We start from the raw sequence: 13,797 nt of genomic DNA on the forward strand, positions 1-13,797 counted from the left end.
ACTTTTCTTGCAGCTACACCAACAAAGCTGATTACGGAGTCTAACACTCCCTTGCCAAGAACACCGAGCACACAGCAGGATTTATCTGTGCATAGACTCAGCCAACCTACTGCTCTTCAGGTAACTTCACAAGGAATCATGGCAATAGGCAGAGGGTGTAACAGCATGTGCTACATACGCAGCTTAGCAATTAAAAACAACTTACACGGAAGCCACAGCATTAGAAGAAACCTAAAATTTAAAGGAGCCAAACTTATAAATAAAGTTTTGGTTTGTTTTGTTTTTAACCTAGGTTTCTTTGCCTTCTCAGCTTCCATGTGAGCTTCTCCCACAGCAGTTGCTGCCTCAAGCAACTCTGCAAAATCAGCCTGCACCTCTGGCACAGGTTAGTTGGGGATTTGGAAGTGGAATCGATCACTTGCTTATCTCCTAATACTTTCTCATTTTGGGGCTTTTAAGTTACCTCTCTAGTAACTAAAATCCCCAAATCCAAACTCCCAGACACTTAAAATATTGTGGGAAAGTAATCTGAATTGTACACTTGTATGTTTAAACATATAACTGCATGCAGGTGTTCAGAAGCCCAGGTGCATGTAGGTTCAGGTGTGCACACATCTGTTTCATAAGGAGACAAAAAACAGATAGAAAAAGACTTTTCAACTTCACTTTTATGGAACCAGGTCCCTTCAAGATCAAATTCACAATGAGAATTAAAACCAAAAACTAAGTGAGACATCCAGTCCTGCTAAAAACACCTGTTTGGTTGTGCTGATGCATAACTAACCAGTAGTAAAGGACATGCAAATTCAATAACACCCATTTTGTGAGTGTGCCAGTAATGCAGAGTATGCCACTGAAGACAAATTTCAGATTCCTCCAATCCCATATCTCAAAAAAACCCATATCTCAAAAGTTCATGATGGCCCAAAATGTTGCCTCAGGGGTACATTTGCAGCAGATTTTGAAGAAGCACATTTGAGTACCATGTTTCCAGCACATTGTTTTTCTCCTGTTGCCCTGCTGTGATGATGCACCACATCATCCTCTGATTTTAGGAATGGTGGAGTATTGCTGAACCTAGACTGCTTCCACCATTGATATCATACACTCACTCACAACATCCTGGAGTTTATTTGTGTAGCACATAAAGCATATAAAGTCCTGAGGATTCTGGCTTTAAAATAACAAATTCTCATTTATCTTCCATGTTTAATATTCTCTTCATGACTCCACGCTAGCATGCAGCGAATAAACAGCATATCAATTATCTGCTCTGAGCATTCATTTTCTTTTACAGATACTTCTCTCTGTTATTCATTAATGCATTTTCAAACATCAATTAGCTTATGTATTATAAGTCTCCATGTGTTTTGTCTGACTTTTTTCTACCTCCCTTTCTTCTCCATCAAAGCTCTTTGTGAAGAGAAGCATTCCAGTTGTTTACCAAGAGCCCTGCTGCCTTGTCCCTTCCTAGTAAAAGGCTCTTACTGGAACACCAGCTCCATTTTTTTTCTGACAAATTAGAGTGCTATTCAGTCACTGATTAAGCCTCTTTGGGCCACCTAAATCTTGGTGAAAGGAAGAGGACTGACTTGAGTCTGTCTACACAGGCAGCTCTCTGGCAGCAGTCACAGCAGTGCTCCTGGCGAAGCTCAGGATGAAGCTGGACATGGACCAGGACGTTGCATCTCAGGCTACCGATGTTCACACTCCATAGCAAAATTCCTGTAGACAGTACCAAGTCTCCACACACTTACGTGATTTTCATAAACTGTTATGAATATTATGATACTACACACTTTAAAATAATTAACATCAGCCTACAGCAACATAATTAATTATTCAAAAGACAAGGTGCCTGCAGCACTAGGTGAGTGAGGGACAAAATCAGGTACATGTGCATCCCGCCAGGTACACTTCCTTGGCTTCCTAGCTGACCATTTCCCAGCAGTTTAGTGGCAAAACACAAGCCCATTGCTTGTAGAAATAGTGTGGCCAGGTGCCCCACTCCCAGCTCGCAAGGAGGAGCTGCACAGTTTTCTCCCTGCTGCCTTTCTGCCACTTGTCCTTAGCTGAAGGTGGCTGATGGCATGAGCTGGAAGGCCCTGGGTATCGTTGTGGCTAACATTTGGCTACAGGGTGGTAGCAGCAGGGAAAACATTATAAGTGGCCACAACTGTGTCTGCAGTGAGCAGCTAGCTGCTGCCTCGGGCACCATCTGCCTGAACTTTGAGTAGTTTTATTTCCAGTGAAGGCTGTGATGGTTCTGTCTCCTCTGAAATGCGATTTTAGCTTATGCCTTGCTTGTGTGAATGAACAGACAGCAGTGTCACCCAAGATGTCACCTGAATGTAAATGGTTTACTTTAAACCAAGTGCTCCCAATTAGAATATTTGTTTGTTTGCCTTCCTCATTGTCATAAATTAAAATCCCCTGCAACACAGCGGATGTTGATGGCTGAATAATAATTAACACTAATAATTCGTTTGGGATTGAACAGGTGTTATTCAGATGACAGAAAGAAAGAACAAGTTGTTCAGTGAGCTGCAAAACTAATAAAATCCAGTTTCCCAGGGGCTGTGCCTTGAAGGGCTGGTGCATGGAGCCAGCCTTTCCCACAAGAGGAAGGGATGAGTGGATCCTTCTCTCCTTTGCTCAGCTAAAGCTTTCATGAAGTTACAGCAATATGTTATTTTTGACACTCTCACAACTCTGTTGAATGTCTCCACCAAGAAACATGGCTCATCTCTTGGGCCAGAAGAATTGAAAGAAAGTTGTAAGGGCAGGAAATAAAGTTTTAAAGGAAACTGAGCTACAAAACAAATAGGGTCTCTTTTTTTACAGCTACTTATTGTCATTACACTTGTAGGAACAGATGTCTTGGGACATACATCTTTTCTTCATCACATTAGAAATGAGGAACTATCCTGACAGACACAGGGGCCATAGGTACCCACCCCTGGCTGCAGCCTTCTGGCATCCTGGGGTAGCACTCAGTGGAGAAAAACACCTCTCCTTGGGCATGGTGGAGGAGAAAAATCACAGTATGGAAGTGACAGTCCCTCTCTCTGGGCTGTAGAGCCTCCCTGGTCTGTCACCAGCACTTGTGCATCGAGCCACTCCCTACCAGAACATCTGCTGACATGATCCCAAATGCATCACTTTATTTTACTTTTTTTTTTTTTTTTTAAGAAACCAGACTAAAATTACTGCTCTGGGATTTGCTTGTTTCTTTTGGGTTTTTTTTTTTGCCTGCATTAACAAACCTTGATTAAACTGGTGCAACTATAGAGATCTCACAGGTTTAGTCTGCCATGGTTGACTGTATTTAGGAAGATGACACTTTCCTGTGTATTACATGCACTTATATAAGAATTCTGTGGACATTTGCAAATACCTAAATGAGATGAAGACAAACTTCATCTGATGCCAATGGCAGAGTTAAAGCTGGGCAGTATTTTCTGTGGAATGTTTTGAGTTAAGCTCTTTTAATTTATTATACAATTAGAGATTTCTCCCTTAATTAGTAGACCAGTTAATGATCTTGAGATAAATACTCTCTGGAGTAGGTCAATTGCTGTTAGTGTCTCATTGTACAAAAACAATAGAAGCTCTGTAAGCACAGGGATCATAGTTAGAGTTATCAACAATTTAGGGGGTAGAGTGGGAAGAGGAAAAAAGCAAAAGAGAAAGTTCCTTGTCTTCATCCATAACAGCTTTCACTCCGGTATACCAGCTAATTGTTGATGTTAAGTATATTAATACAAAAAGCACGTGAAAAAGAAAAAAAGACAATAAAGATTAATATAGTAAATATAAGAACCTGCACAAAAAATTATGGAATAATAATTTAAAATCAACATCAATATATTCTTGTGTACAACTTTACAAAGCAAATTCAAATTTAAAACTAAGGCCTGAAAATGGATTTTGTTTCTTTTTGAAGTATCAAGTGATTGTGAAATTGCCTGGTTTAAAATTCCTTACATTGATCAATTGAAGAAAAGCAGGTTCTTTTCTCAAAGGGTCATCAAGGAATTTGCATGTTAATCAAAATGTGCCATCACCAAGCCGGGCAGTTAAAATGAAGCTCTTTACTAAAACTGTTTTTTATTCCTTTTCTAATAAGGATCCTTTTAAAAACTTAAAAGCAGTCCTCATTAAAAGAGCTCATATAGAGATGATTAGATAATTAGATAATTAATTAATTATTTATAATTGTGTTTTTAAAAGCTCCCTCTGTACAGACCAGGTTAAAGCAGGAATTAGCTGCATCTCGTCTATGATCTGTTGCTCACAGCATCATTCCACTCCTAAAATCAGGATACCTGGGACTCTTCAGATCCAAAAGGCTGGGCTACAACAAGCAGCCCTAGATTCCCCTTTGAGTCACTTATTCCCAAACATCTGAGGTCTCTGCTCAGCCATTCCTCAGGTTAATTCCTTATACATGAACAAAAAAGAAAGAAAGGAGACCCTGCTCTGGCTTCTCTTCTGTAACACCAATTCCAAGTAACACAAACCTTTGGGAGGTTTGACAGCATCTTCCTGCTCTGGAGAGGTGTGGGTTGCAGACGATGGCGCTGCTGTTTGCAGGCACAGGTACGGGGACACCAGCAGGTGCCACCTTAGCAGCCCTCCCTGCCCCTAGGGCTGGCTGTGGGACTGACCCCCACCTGGCCACCACTCTGTGCAGAGACCTCCCGGCTGTGTGGGAAAGCCACCCTCCACCTGATAAATGGAAATGAACCTCCTGAAGCTTTCACTCTTGCTCTGCCAAAGGCCATCTACCTGGAGATGTCAGCTTTGCTAGAGGGAATGTAAAGGTACTTTCACATACTTAAGTGGTTTAAGGTGAAGTAGTTAGCTGATACAAATCTGTTCTGTCACATTTAACTTCCTCTAAGTAGCCAAAAAATTCATCTGAGGAAGTGTACAGTGCTGCTACCACCAGAGCACTCCTTAATTCCTGTCTTGTTATCTTTTTTTTTTTCTTACTAAAAAGCCAGAAACAATGCAAGCCAGGGCACCATGGAGGAGGAAGGTTCCAACAGCAAGCATCAGCTCGCCCACTAGCACAGAGCCACTGGAACAAATAGAGGGACAAGGCAGCATTTTCAAGTCACAGCAGTTTTGTTGGTTTTTTGGGGTGTTTTTTTGCCTGTACACTCACAGCCCTACATGTTTTCAAGAAGATCTTGGATGCCTTGATTACATAAAAACTTAAAAAGATTTTTTGAAGGGTTTTGTTCTTTTTTTCAAAGACTGTTTTTTACTTTTGGAATATGAGCTTATCAAAAGCAATTATTCCAAAACCTATTAAAGTAATAATTAACTTCGGTGAACTTTGAATCATACCTGAAAGCACCAAATACAAGGGATTTATTGCTGTTAGTCCTCTCCACAGCTCTTGAATTATTTCAGTTTGTGCCAGTATTTCTGCTATTGGAGGTTGCACCTGCTTCTTGACCTTGATTAATGATATCCATTTTTTACTATTATTTTGAACAGCCTTTCTTCCACTGAGTTGAGCTATTCATTTTATATCACATATAAAAATAACTTAATGAGTATTTCTTGTCATTAAAGTACTACTCAGCTGTACAAATCTAGAAAATGTTTATTGTGGTCTATTGTGTGATGCCTTAGTAAGTCATCAGCAGAACAAAGCATTGCAGAACTGCTATTTCTGTTCTGAAAAAGGAAAGCATTAGTAAAGCACATCTGGATTATACTGTTATGACACAGTGAGGGCTTCAAAGTACAAGCTAATGAAAATAATGCACTCATTTGCCATCCAGTTGAGATGCTCTTGATATTTTAAAGTAGCACACTCCCAAAAACAGTCCTTACAACAGAACATGGTCAATTGTAAGCAGATAATTCTAGCTGAGGAAATATTTAATATATTTGTATAACCCTGAAAATAGATAAGATCTGTCTCTGACTACATGTTATTATATTACAAATACATTTTTATTTTTTAGCTGTGCCTTACAATCAGGAGACCAGTAACTCCTTAGAGAACTATGTTCTACTGAGGCCTGTTTGTATTATAATGACTGACTTTCCCCCACCCCTCTTGTTCTGTGTCCTCCTCCCCCCAGTTCTCAGCACAATTCAGCATGTTCCAGACCATCAAGGACCAGCTAGAGCAGCGGACACGGATCCTGCAGGCCAACATCCGGTGGCAGCAGGAAGAGCTCCAGAAGATACAGGAGCAGCTCTGCCTGGTCCAAGACTCCAGCGTACAGGTGAATTACTACTGGAAGGGGCAGAGTCAAGCATCCTCTCTCACATGACTGTTGATAAGCTTGGCAAATTAAAAAGTGGAAACTAGCTCATCTGAATTTTAGAGGGATGTTGCCCTCTAAAAGCTTCTTAAGTAAACTATGTCAAGAAAGATTTAAGAGCTCTCTGGAAGAATAGAAGGAGGGAATACCTCAGCCTTAGGAGGAGGAGAATAATTAGGGTCATTTACAATAGCATTTTATTACTTTATCTACCACATCTTCAGACTGAGCAGCTGTAGTAGAATGCTGAAGTTCAGACTTCCTTGTCACATTAAATCCCCCTAAATTCTGCTGATGTTCATTTGTTCACACCTTGGAGGTATCTGAATTTGTTCTTCACCAGACAGGCTTAAGCCTTTAGGGTGAAGCTGACTAAGCCTGCTCTGCTTCTGCCTTTGACACCTCCTACACAGAGGTAGAATTCTGTAGTACAGTATGTGCTTTGTACCCCTTACATCTACCAAACCTCAGAAATAATAGCAGGTGCCATTTAGTAGATCACAGGTTTCCTTTAACAACAAATGGACAAATCATCCAGTTTTATGGGAGTTTTCTGAATGTGGGGTGATTACTGCTCTGTTTCTCATAATTTAACTATAAATGCCAGGTTAAATGATCCTCGCTAGTAATGTGGCACTCGGGACTTTGTGAGTATTATACTAACAGGATTATTTTAGCAGACAAGCTTTGTCAAGGAAATAAAGAGATATCAAGAGTATTTTCCAAACAGGATGGGACCTACTGAAGTCAATGAGAATTTTGCTTGCAACTTCCACACAGAAATAGACTCTTACCCATCATCAGCATCTGTGAAATGCAGTTTCACACATTAACAAATTGGGATTGTATGTTTAGGTAATTAAGGGATTAGCAAAGCCAAATTAGAAACTTTGCCACCTAACTTGCTGCATGTGCACTGCTGTAAGACAACACAGCAGCTGTGGGTTCCAGACCCAGAACTCCCTGTTCCTGGTGCCATACAATCATATAGGGAGACAGGTTTAGCTTCAGTGTGTGTCTTCTATTGGTTCTGCGCTGACTTTGATTAATGGGAAGAGAAGGTCTCTCTGCAATTAACAGGTGTTCAGTTCAGAATCATGTCATATGTCTGAAAGCTATTATTGTTATTATGAATATCAAGAGACATGATCTTCTCACTTCCTCTCTTTTTAATTGGGCAACAACCATTACTCTCTCCTGGTGACGTCTTCCATAATCACACACCCTCTTTTTCTTCATTATTCAGGCAAAAATAGAATTTCAGAGCACATTCTTATATGCAAGAAGCAGATTTTATTTTTAGAAAGCTGTCTCCTATATGCATTAGGATGCATTTAACAGCACAAAGACTGTGGGACAGATTCTCAGATACATTCAGAGGGAGCTCAGGCAGAGGCCCAGAGGGTAAATAAACAGTGGGTTTATTTACCAGTTTGTAGCTCTGAGTTACACCATCTGGGTGATGCCCTCTCCCATGAAGACTACACCAGGTTGGCCCAAGTATTTTCAGACCATTACAAGTTCTCTTTTGTCAGTACCTACCAATTCCCAGCTTACTGCAGATGCAGTACTGAGAGGTGGGGGAACAGAAAAAGCTTGGAAATGCAGGGGGCTGCATATTTGCCTTAAGTGGCAATAACAGTGGCTGGATGGGGATCATCCAGCAATGCTGAATGGAGAATACATCCTCTGTATTTTGTGTGCTTTTTGCTCTCCTCCGAGCAATCAAACAAGGTGATGAGATGCAAGTGGTCACACTGACTCCTGGCCAAGACCTTTTCTTCTCCCACTTTCTCTAGGTAAAAAACTAAAAAACATGCTAAGAAATTAATGTGCTGTTGCAGGGATAGATTGAGATGAGGAATAATTTTTATCTTACTTGGCTAGGGGCAATTTGAAAGAAAGCTGCACACTTTTGCGTGCAGCTCTTTTGTGACTCACAAGCAGTGAGGAGTAAACTGTTAAATCAGAAATCCAGCCACGTGCATTGCTGCACAGATTTCATCATTCAGGGAGCTGGATGTCTGCAGACATTGATCTGTGTCTACTATCAAAGCTAAAATGCATAGTAACAAACTGGCTACTATCAGGCACATTTCTGGTGTCTTTAATACCCTGCATAATAGAGCTGTAAGTGTGGGGGAGTGATGTAGGCTGCCTGAAAAGGGGGATGGGTTCCCCCTTTTTCCCTTATTAGCTGCTTTTCCCTTATTAGCTGATTTATTAGCATATCATCCCTACTGGTTCACTCTCTTCCACATAGAAGTCTACAGGTAGCTCCACGGAGAATTAAGCTTGATTTCCATTTCCTTCAGAGATCTTCAAAACTGAGTACAGCAGTCCACCAAGAAATGCTTTCCCAGACAGACAGATGTTGAGCACAGTAGTCTGCATTAGAAACTGTTTGCAGGAGCCTTGTGCAGAGAAAGATGAAACTATCGGGAGGGTTGCAGGCCCTGAAAAAAAGTGTTCAAAACCCCATTAGATCTCTGTTACTGCTTTCCTGACAACGAAGGACAAGAGCAGAAAGAGTAACCTCAGAAGTCTGAAGGATGCTGTGTCTGCTCCAGTTTGAACAGTCTAGCTAATGATTCACAGATGCAGAGGAAGGCAGAAAGGCTGAGCCTGACCAGCTTGCAAGAAGTACTATCAAGACCATCCACAGCCACCCATCATTTGCAAAGCAGGCTCTCTTCAAATTCATGAATCTCAGCTTCCCAGTGCTGTGCTTCTCATCTTTATATATTTTACATAAAGAAAAAGTCTTGAGGCCTGTAATGATGAGCCCAAAAGCTATAATCCCCTTATTATCCAAAGGACAGGTAGAGTCAGAGAGATGTTTTCCTCAGGATGCCTTGTCAGTGTGGTTCAGCCATTAGCTGTAGGGCCCTTCTATCTTGGAATGAAGGGGCAGCAGTGTCAGAGGGCCCCTCCTCTCCCTTGCTGCTTTGCTGTGTATGTTAACAATCTGGCCAATTAAAAAAATGTTTGTAAGATGCTTCACTGACCTTGCAGTCCACAAAATCACCAACGAGACATGTCATTAGCAGCAATACAGTTAGGAGGCTGCTAATTTATCTACTTAGGGAAAGATTTTATTTTTTATGAAAAGGCTTTTCTTGTTATTTAAAACTGCTGTATTTCAGTGTGTTGGGGGAATTTAGACAAGACTATCACAAAGAAAGGCACATTATTTGAAAAACCACCATTAAATTTTGTACAAATTAAGCTTTTAGGTTTAACTAACAGGTGGAAATTCCACACTTTGATCCTCTGTTAGGTTAACTCTTGTTTTTTAAGGCATCTTGAGTTTTCAGTTCTGCAGGGACATGGTCACCGTTGCTTCCTGCTCTAAGCTTGTTTCTTCCAGGTCATTTATGTCCAGAGGGTAACAATGCTGCTTTGGCCAGTATAATGGCAGCAGAGGGTCTCCAGGTATGAAACACTCAGAGCCCTCTCAGAGTATGAACATATGAACAAATGAAATTGGCCTACTGGGATAAACTTGGTTCTAAATTTATGGTGTGTTAGCTGCCAACCATTAACTTTGCACGCTCCTACCCAGTGGCACACTCTGGTAATTGCAAAGTAGGTTACTCTGCTTTCTTTGGAGGTAAACTTCATCTGGAAGTGAGGTAAGCACATAGGGAGGTCCCTACTAAATAAGTAGCAAGTTAACACTCCACCTGACACTCACCTCAATAGATGTTGAATTTGCATTGGGTGAGCGGAGTGTTTCTCCAGTGCTATGTACCACATACAAGGAGGACACTAAGCTAATTCTTCTAAAGGTCTTAATTTGCAGTGATCTGTCTAGTACCAGTGGGCTCATACTCCCTCCCCATCACTTTTTTCACATGCACCACTTACTTTGCCTGTTCTGAATTTTATATCAAATTTTATATTAGTGGCAACTCGTCTCAGTGCTAGGGCTAATCAAGTGAGTTCATATACTAAACATGTTCAAAACTTAGCTTCTGTGTACAGAAAAAAAAACAAGAAAATGAATTTTCATTATATTTGTCTTTGATTTATTCATAGTAAGACCTATTTATTTGGCAGAAGTTGCAAGACCATCTGTCTTTCTGATATGTAATGTCTCCAAACTCAGTGAGCAGTGTTTTTAAAAGAAAACACTCAGAGCTAGTTTCAGACCTGCTGCATGCAGCAGCCCCAACCCTGTCACTTGACCCATTTATTCCAATCAGACTTCTCTGAGATGTGGTTAGCCTACAGCACCTGAAACAAGCTGTTGCTTTTCCTTAATTGTCCCCCTCTCACAGCTGATTAATATAAGCATTGTCTGTACCTTTTTTCCTGGGTAAAATCTTGGCACACAGAAATGCATTAAAAATTTATCATATTTAAATAAGCTGTGTTTTTAAAGCTAGATAAATACATTCAACCATGATGGATCAAGCCATAGTATTGCAGAGAAGAGCAATACATTATGCTGGGCCTTTGGAGAAAGGTATGGGCTTTTTCCAGGAAAAATTAGAGGGGACATGATAGTTTAGGGAATTGTTAATACAGCAATAAGCTGCACAAAGGTGTACTGATTACTGGGCATACCTCATGTACTGCTAGGCATGAGATGATGGATGAATAATGAAGGGAATAATTGTAATTCTGATTTCATTTAAAACTTAACTAGCTCCACTTAAATCAATGGAGTTCCATACATGTAGCAGTGGTGTGGAATCAGAATCAGGTCCAAAAATTGTGTCAAATGTGTGGGATGTGTATCTCCATACAGCCCTTGGTGGCAGAAAGGCTAGGTCTGAAATATGCAAAGAGAGCTTGTGGCATTAATAATGCATGGTTTTACAAGATTACTTTTCTCTCTTTACAGCTGTAATAAAAGAAATAGCCCCTAGAAAAGCAAAAAATCCCAAGTCCTATAACTTCTAAAGAAGAAAGCTTCATCTTGAAATGCAAAAGTAGAGAGAACATCATTTACAGAAACACTAAGAGAGGAGCTGCTAGCTCTTTTGCACAAGTCAAATGCATGGCACAGTTAGGAAGAGCACCAGGTGACAGTTACCTGATGGGAAATCAGATAAATGACAGCAACTGTCTGTTTACACATCCTGTCAATGATAAGGACACAGCCATTCAGCTTGGAGAGCTCTGGCCTGATTGTGGCCTCATTAAAAATATTTGACAACTCAGCTGGGTGTAAAGTGTAGAATTTCTAGAAACAAATTCAAAGACGGTTCTGTCTGAAAGGCAGGTGGATTTTGTTGAAAGGAGAAACAAAATGACTGAAAAGACATGGAGTTACTCTCTTCTATTTGGTCAGGATGCCCTAGAACACAGTGAATGTACTGGGAACTGCTCTTAAGAGGGCTGTGCCTGCGCCATGAAGAGAGGACTTGCATCTTCTAGACACATTTCACAAGTAATGGGTGCACTTGCCGAATAAGAAACCCAAGAAACTAGAGACAGTAGAGCTGTTAATGTAGGAATGATAGGTGATTTCCAAGTAACAGTAAATGTGTTATGAATCCAGAAATGTGGTAACTTTATTTTAGAATATATCTTTGAATTTCCTTTTGTCACATTCTTTTTTCAAAACATCTGGGCTACGTAAATAAATCCTCCCCTATTATTTTCCAGATGATCTTACAGCAGCCAACAGTGTCCCTGAGCTTTAGCAATACTCAGCAGCTGGACCCACAACAGCTACAGCAGAGGTCAGGGACTCTTTCTCAGCAGCAGCTTGTCCCCAGTTCTCAACTTCAAGGACAAATTACATCTTCACAAACAACGAACCAGCAGTCACTGAGAGAAGCAAGTGTGATATCAAGCCAGGTAATCATTTCTTTGAACAGAGAAGCATTTAGATGGAAAGGAGACACTGAGCTGTTATTAAGCAAGCGAGTAAAATCATGTCAGTCCTGTAACTGTGCCTTAGCCTTCCCTTTCTTATTCTTCTGTATACCGACAGCCTATTAAAAGGGTTTCCCTACAGCATTTACCTTACCTTTTTTTTAAGACCTCAGCCAGGACTGTTACTTGAGCAGCTGTTTCAGCTTGACATTGGTGCAGGGGGGCATGCAAAATGTGTCAGGGACTTACTGGTCTTCAGGTGGTCCTGAAAGAAACCTGACTGATCACAATGGAAACTTGAAATAGTGAGACCCCTTAGAATACTTGCTCCCCAAGCCCAGTCGGACACTACCAAAGCAACAAAGCCTGTCTGCTCTGGTGGCACACAGAATACACTGATTCATTTGAGACCCTCAGGCTGTGAACGTTAACAGGTTCCTGCAGAGCAAAATAAAGTTCAGCCTGAGCAGTAACTGAGATCTGTGAGAGCTATTAGGTTTGGTGCTGTATTTTTTTTTTCATACTGCTGGTCTCTCAACATTTCCAGTGTTTGCTCTTCCATCCACCTGTTGTACCTCCCTTCACAGAAAACAGCTCCTGTTTCTGCTTCCTGATTGCGTGGCAAGCATATTTCCATTATTGTCTTCAGAGCCCCCAGCTGTAGCATTTCACTTCCTTCATACCTGTGTTGTAATGACTCTATTAAGTGTGTAACAAATACAGTGCAAGGGGCGAAACTGATGCACAGAAAGTTCCATGAGGAAGAACTTCTCTGTCACTGTGCGAGTGACCATGCACTAGAAAAGGTTGTCCCGAGAGGGTGTGGAGTCTCCCTCACTGGAGATTCCCAAAAACCGTCTGGACACGATTCTGTGTCATGATGACCCTGCTAGAGGAGGGAGGCCTGACCGGATCTCCCACTGTGGTCCCTTACCTGCCCCGTTCGGTGATTCTGTGAAACGGGGGGGGGGGGGAACAGAAGAAAACCCCACACTTTTTTATTTTGATCTCTTCCTATCATGGGGCTTGGCGGCAGCTCCTCACGCTAAACTTCGCTCCTGCCTTAACTGGGGGGGTTTGGGCTTGCCAGCCGGCAGGAGCTGGCCGGGCAGCGGCGGGTATGACGCCGTTCCGCCTGCGGTGGCAGCAGCCGGGCTGTCTCCGCTCTCTCCGCTTCTCTTGCAGGGCCCGAAGGCGGCGCGGAGCGCGGAGCTGGCGCCGGGCGGCGGCCGCGCCCCGCCCCGCGCCGCGCCCTTCGCCGCGGAACGCAGCGGCCCCGCGGCGCCCCCCGGCGGCCCGGCCCGCGGCGGCAGCGCCGCGCCCGCGGGCTGCAGCCACGACCAGCAGCTCAGGTACGGCGGGGCCGGAGCTGCGGCTCCGCCCGGCAGCGCGGGCGCGGCGCGCAGCAGCTCTCGGGACCGCGCAGTGCGCCGAGTCCCAAAGCGTGGCTCTCCGTTACCCCGTCACGTTTGAGAACGGAAACCTCGCTGCTGGCTTTGAAAAGCGCGAGGTGAATTTAACCAGAGTTGTAAAATATTATTCAAGCATCCATATACTTAACAGATAATAATGGTGGAAAATGTGATTTATGAGGCGTACGTCCGGCACTCAGATCATCCCAGAGGGCGGGCGCTGCGCCAGCCTCCGCCTCGCAGTGCCCAGGATGCGCCTG

The 13,797-nt window shown here is 42.4% G+C and overlaps 1 protein-coding gene across 6 annotated transcripts in view; it reads left to right on the top strand.

The window, feature by feature from the left end:
• NPAS2 (neuronal PAS domain protein 2) overlaps positions 1–13,797 on the top strand; it is a 104,422-nt gene that overhangs the window by 85,643 nt on the left and 4,982 nt on the right. For 4 of the 6 annotated variants that reach the window (XM_085558086.1, XM_085558063.1, XM_077781540.2 and 1 more), the window contains 5 exons: positions 14–120; positions 293–385; positions 6,108–6,254; positions 11,913–12,107; positions 13,311–13,477. In XM_085558086.1, the coding sequence (XP_085414212.1) occupies positions 14–120; positions 293–385; positions 6,108–6,254; positions 11,913–12,107; positions 13,311–13,477 (709 nt within the window). The remainder of the gene's footprint in view (positions 1–13; positions 121–292; positions 386–6,107; positions 6,255–11,912; positions 12,108–13,310; positions 13,478–13,797) is intronic. The other 2 variants (XM_085558073.1, XM_085558082.1) reach the window with 2 other exon arrangements.

The sequence above is a fragment of the Lonchura striata genome, chromosome 1, assembly GCF_050655825.1.
Source record: "Lonchura striata isolate lonStrDom1 chromosome 1, ASM5065582v1, whole genome shotgun sequence".
In the NCBI taxonomy this organism is placed as follows: Eukaryota; Metazoa; Chordata; class Aves; order Passeriformes; family Estrildidae; genus Lonchura; species Lonchura striata.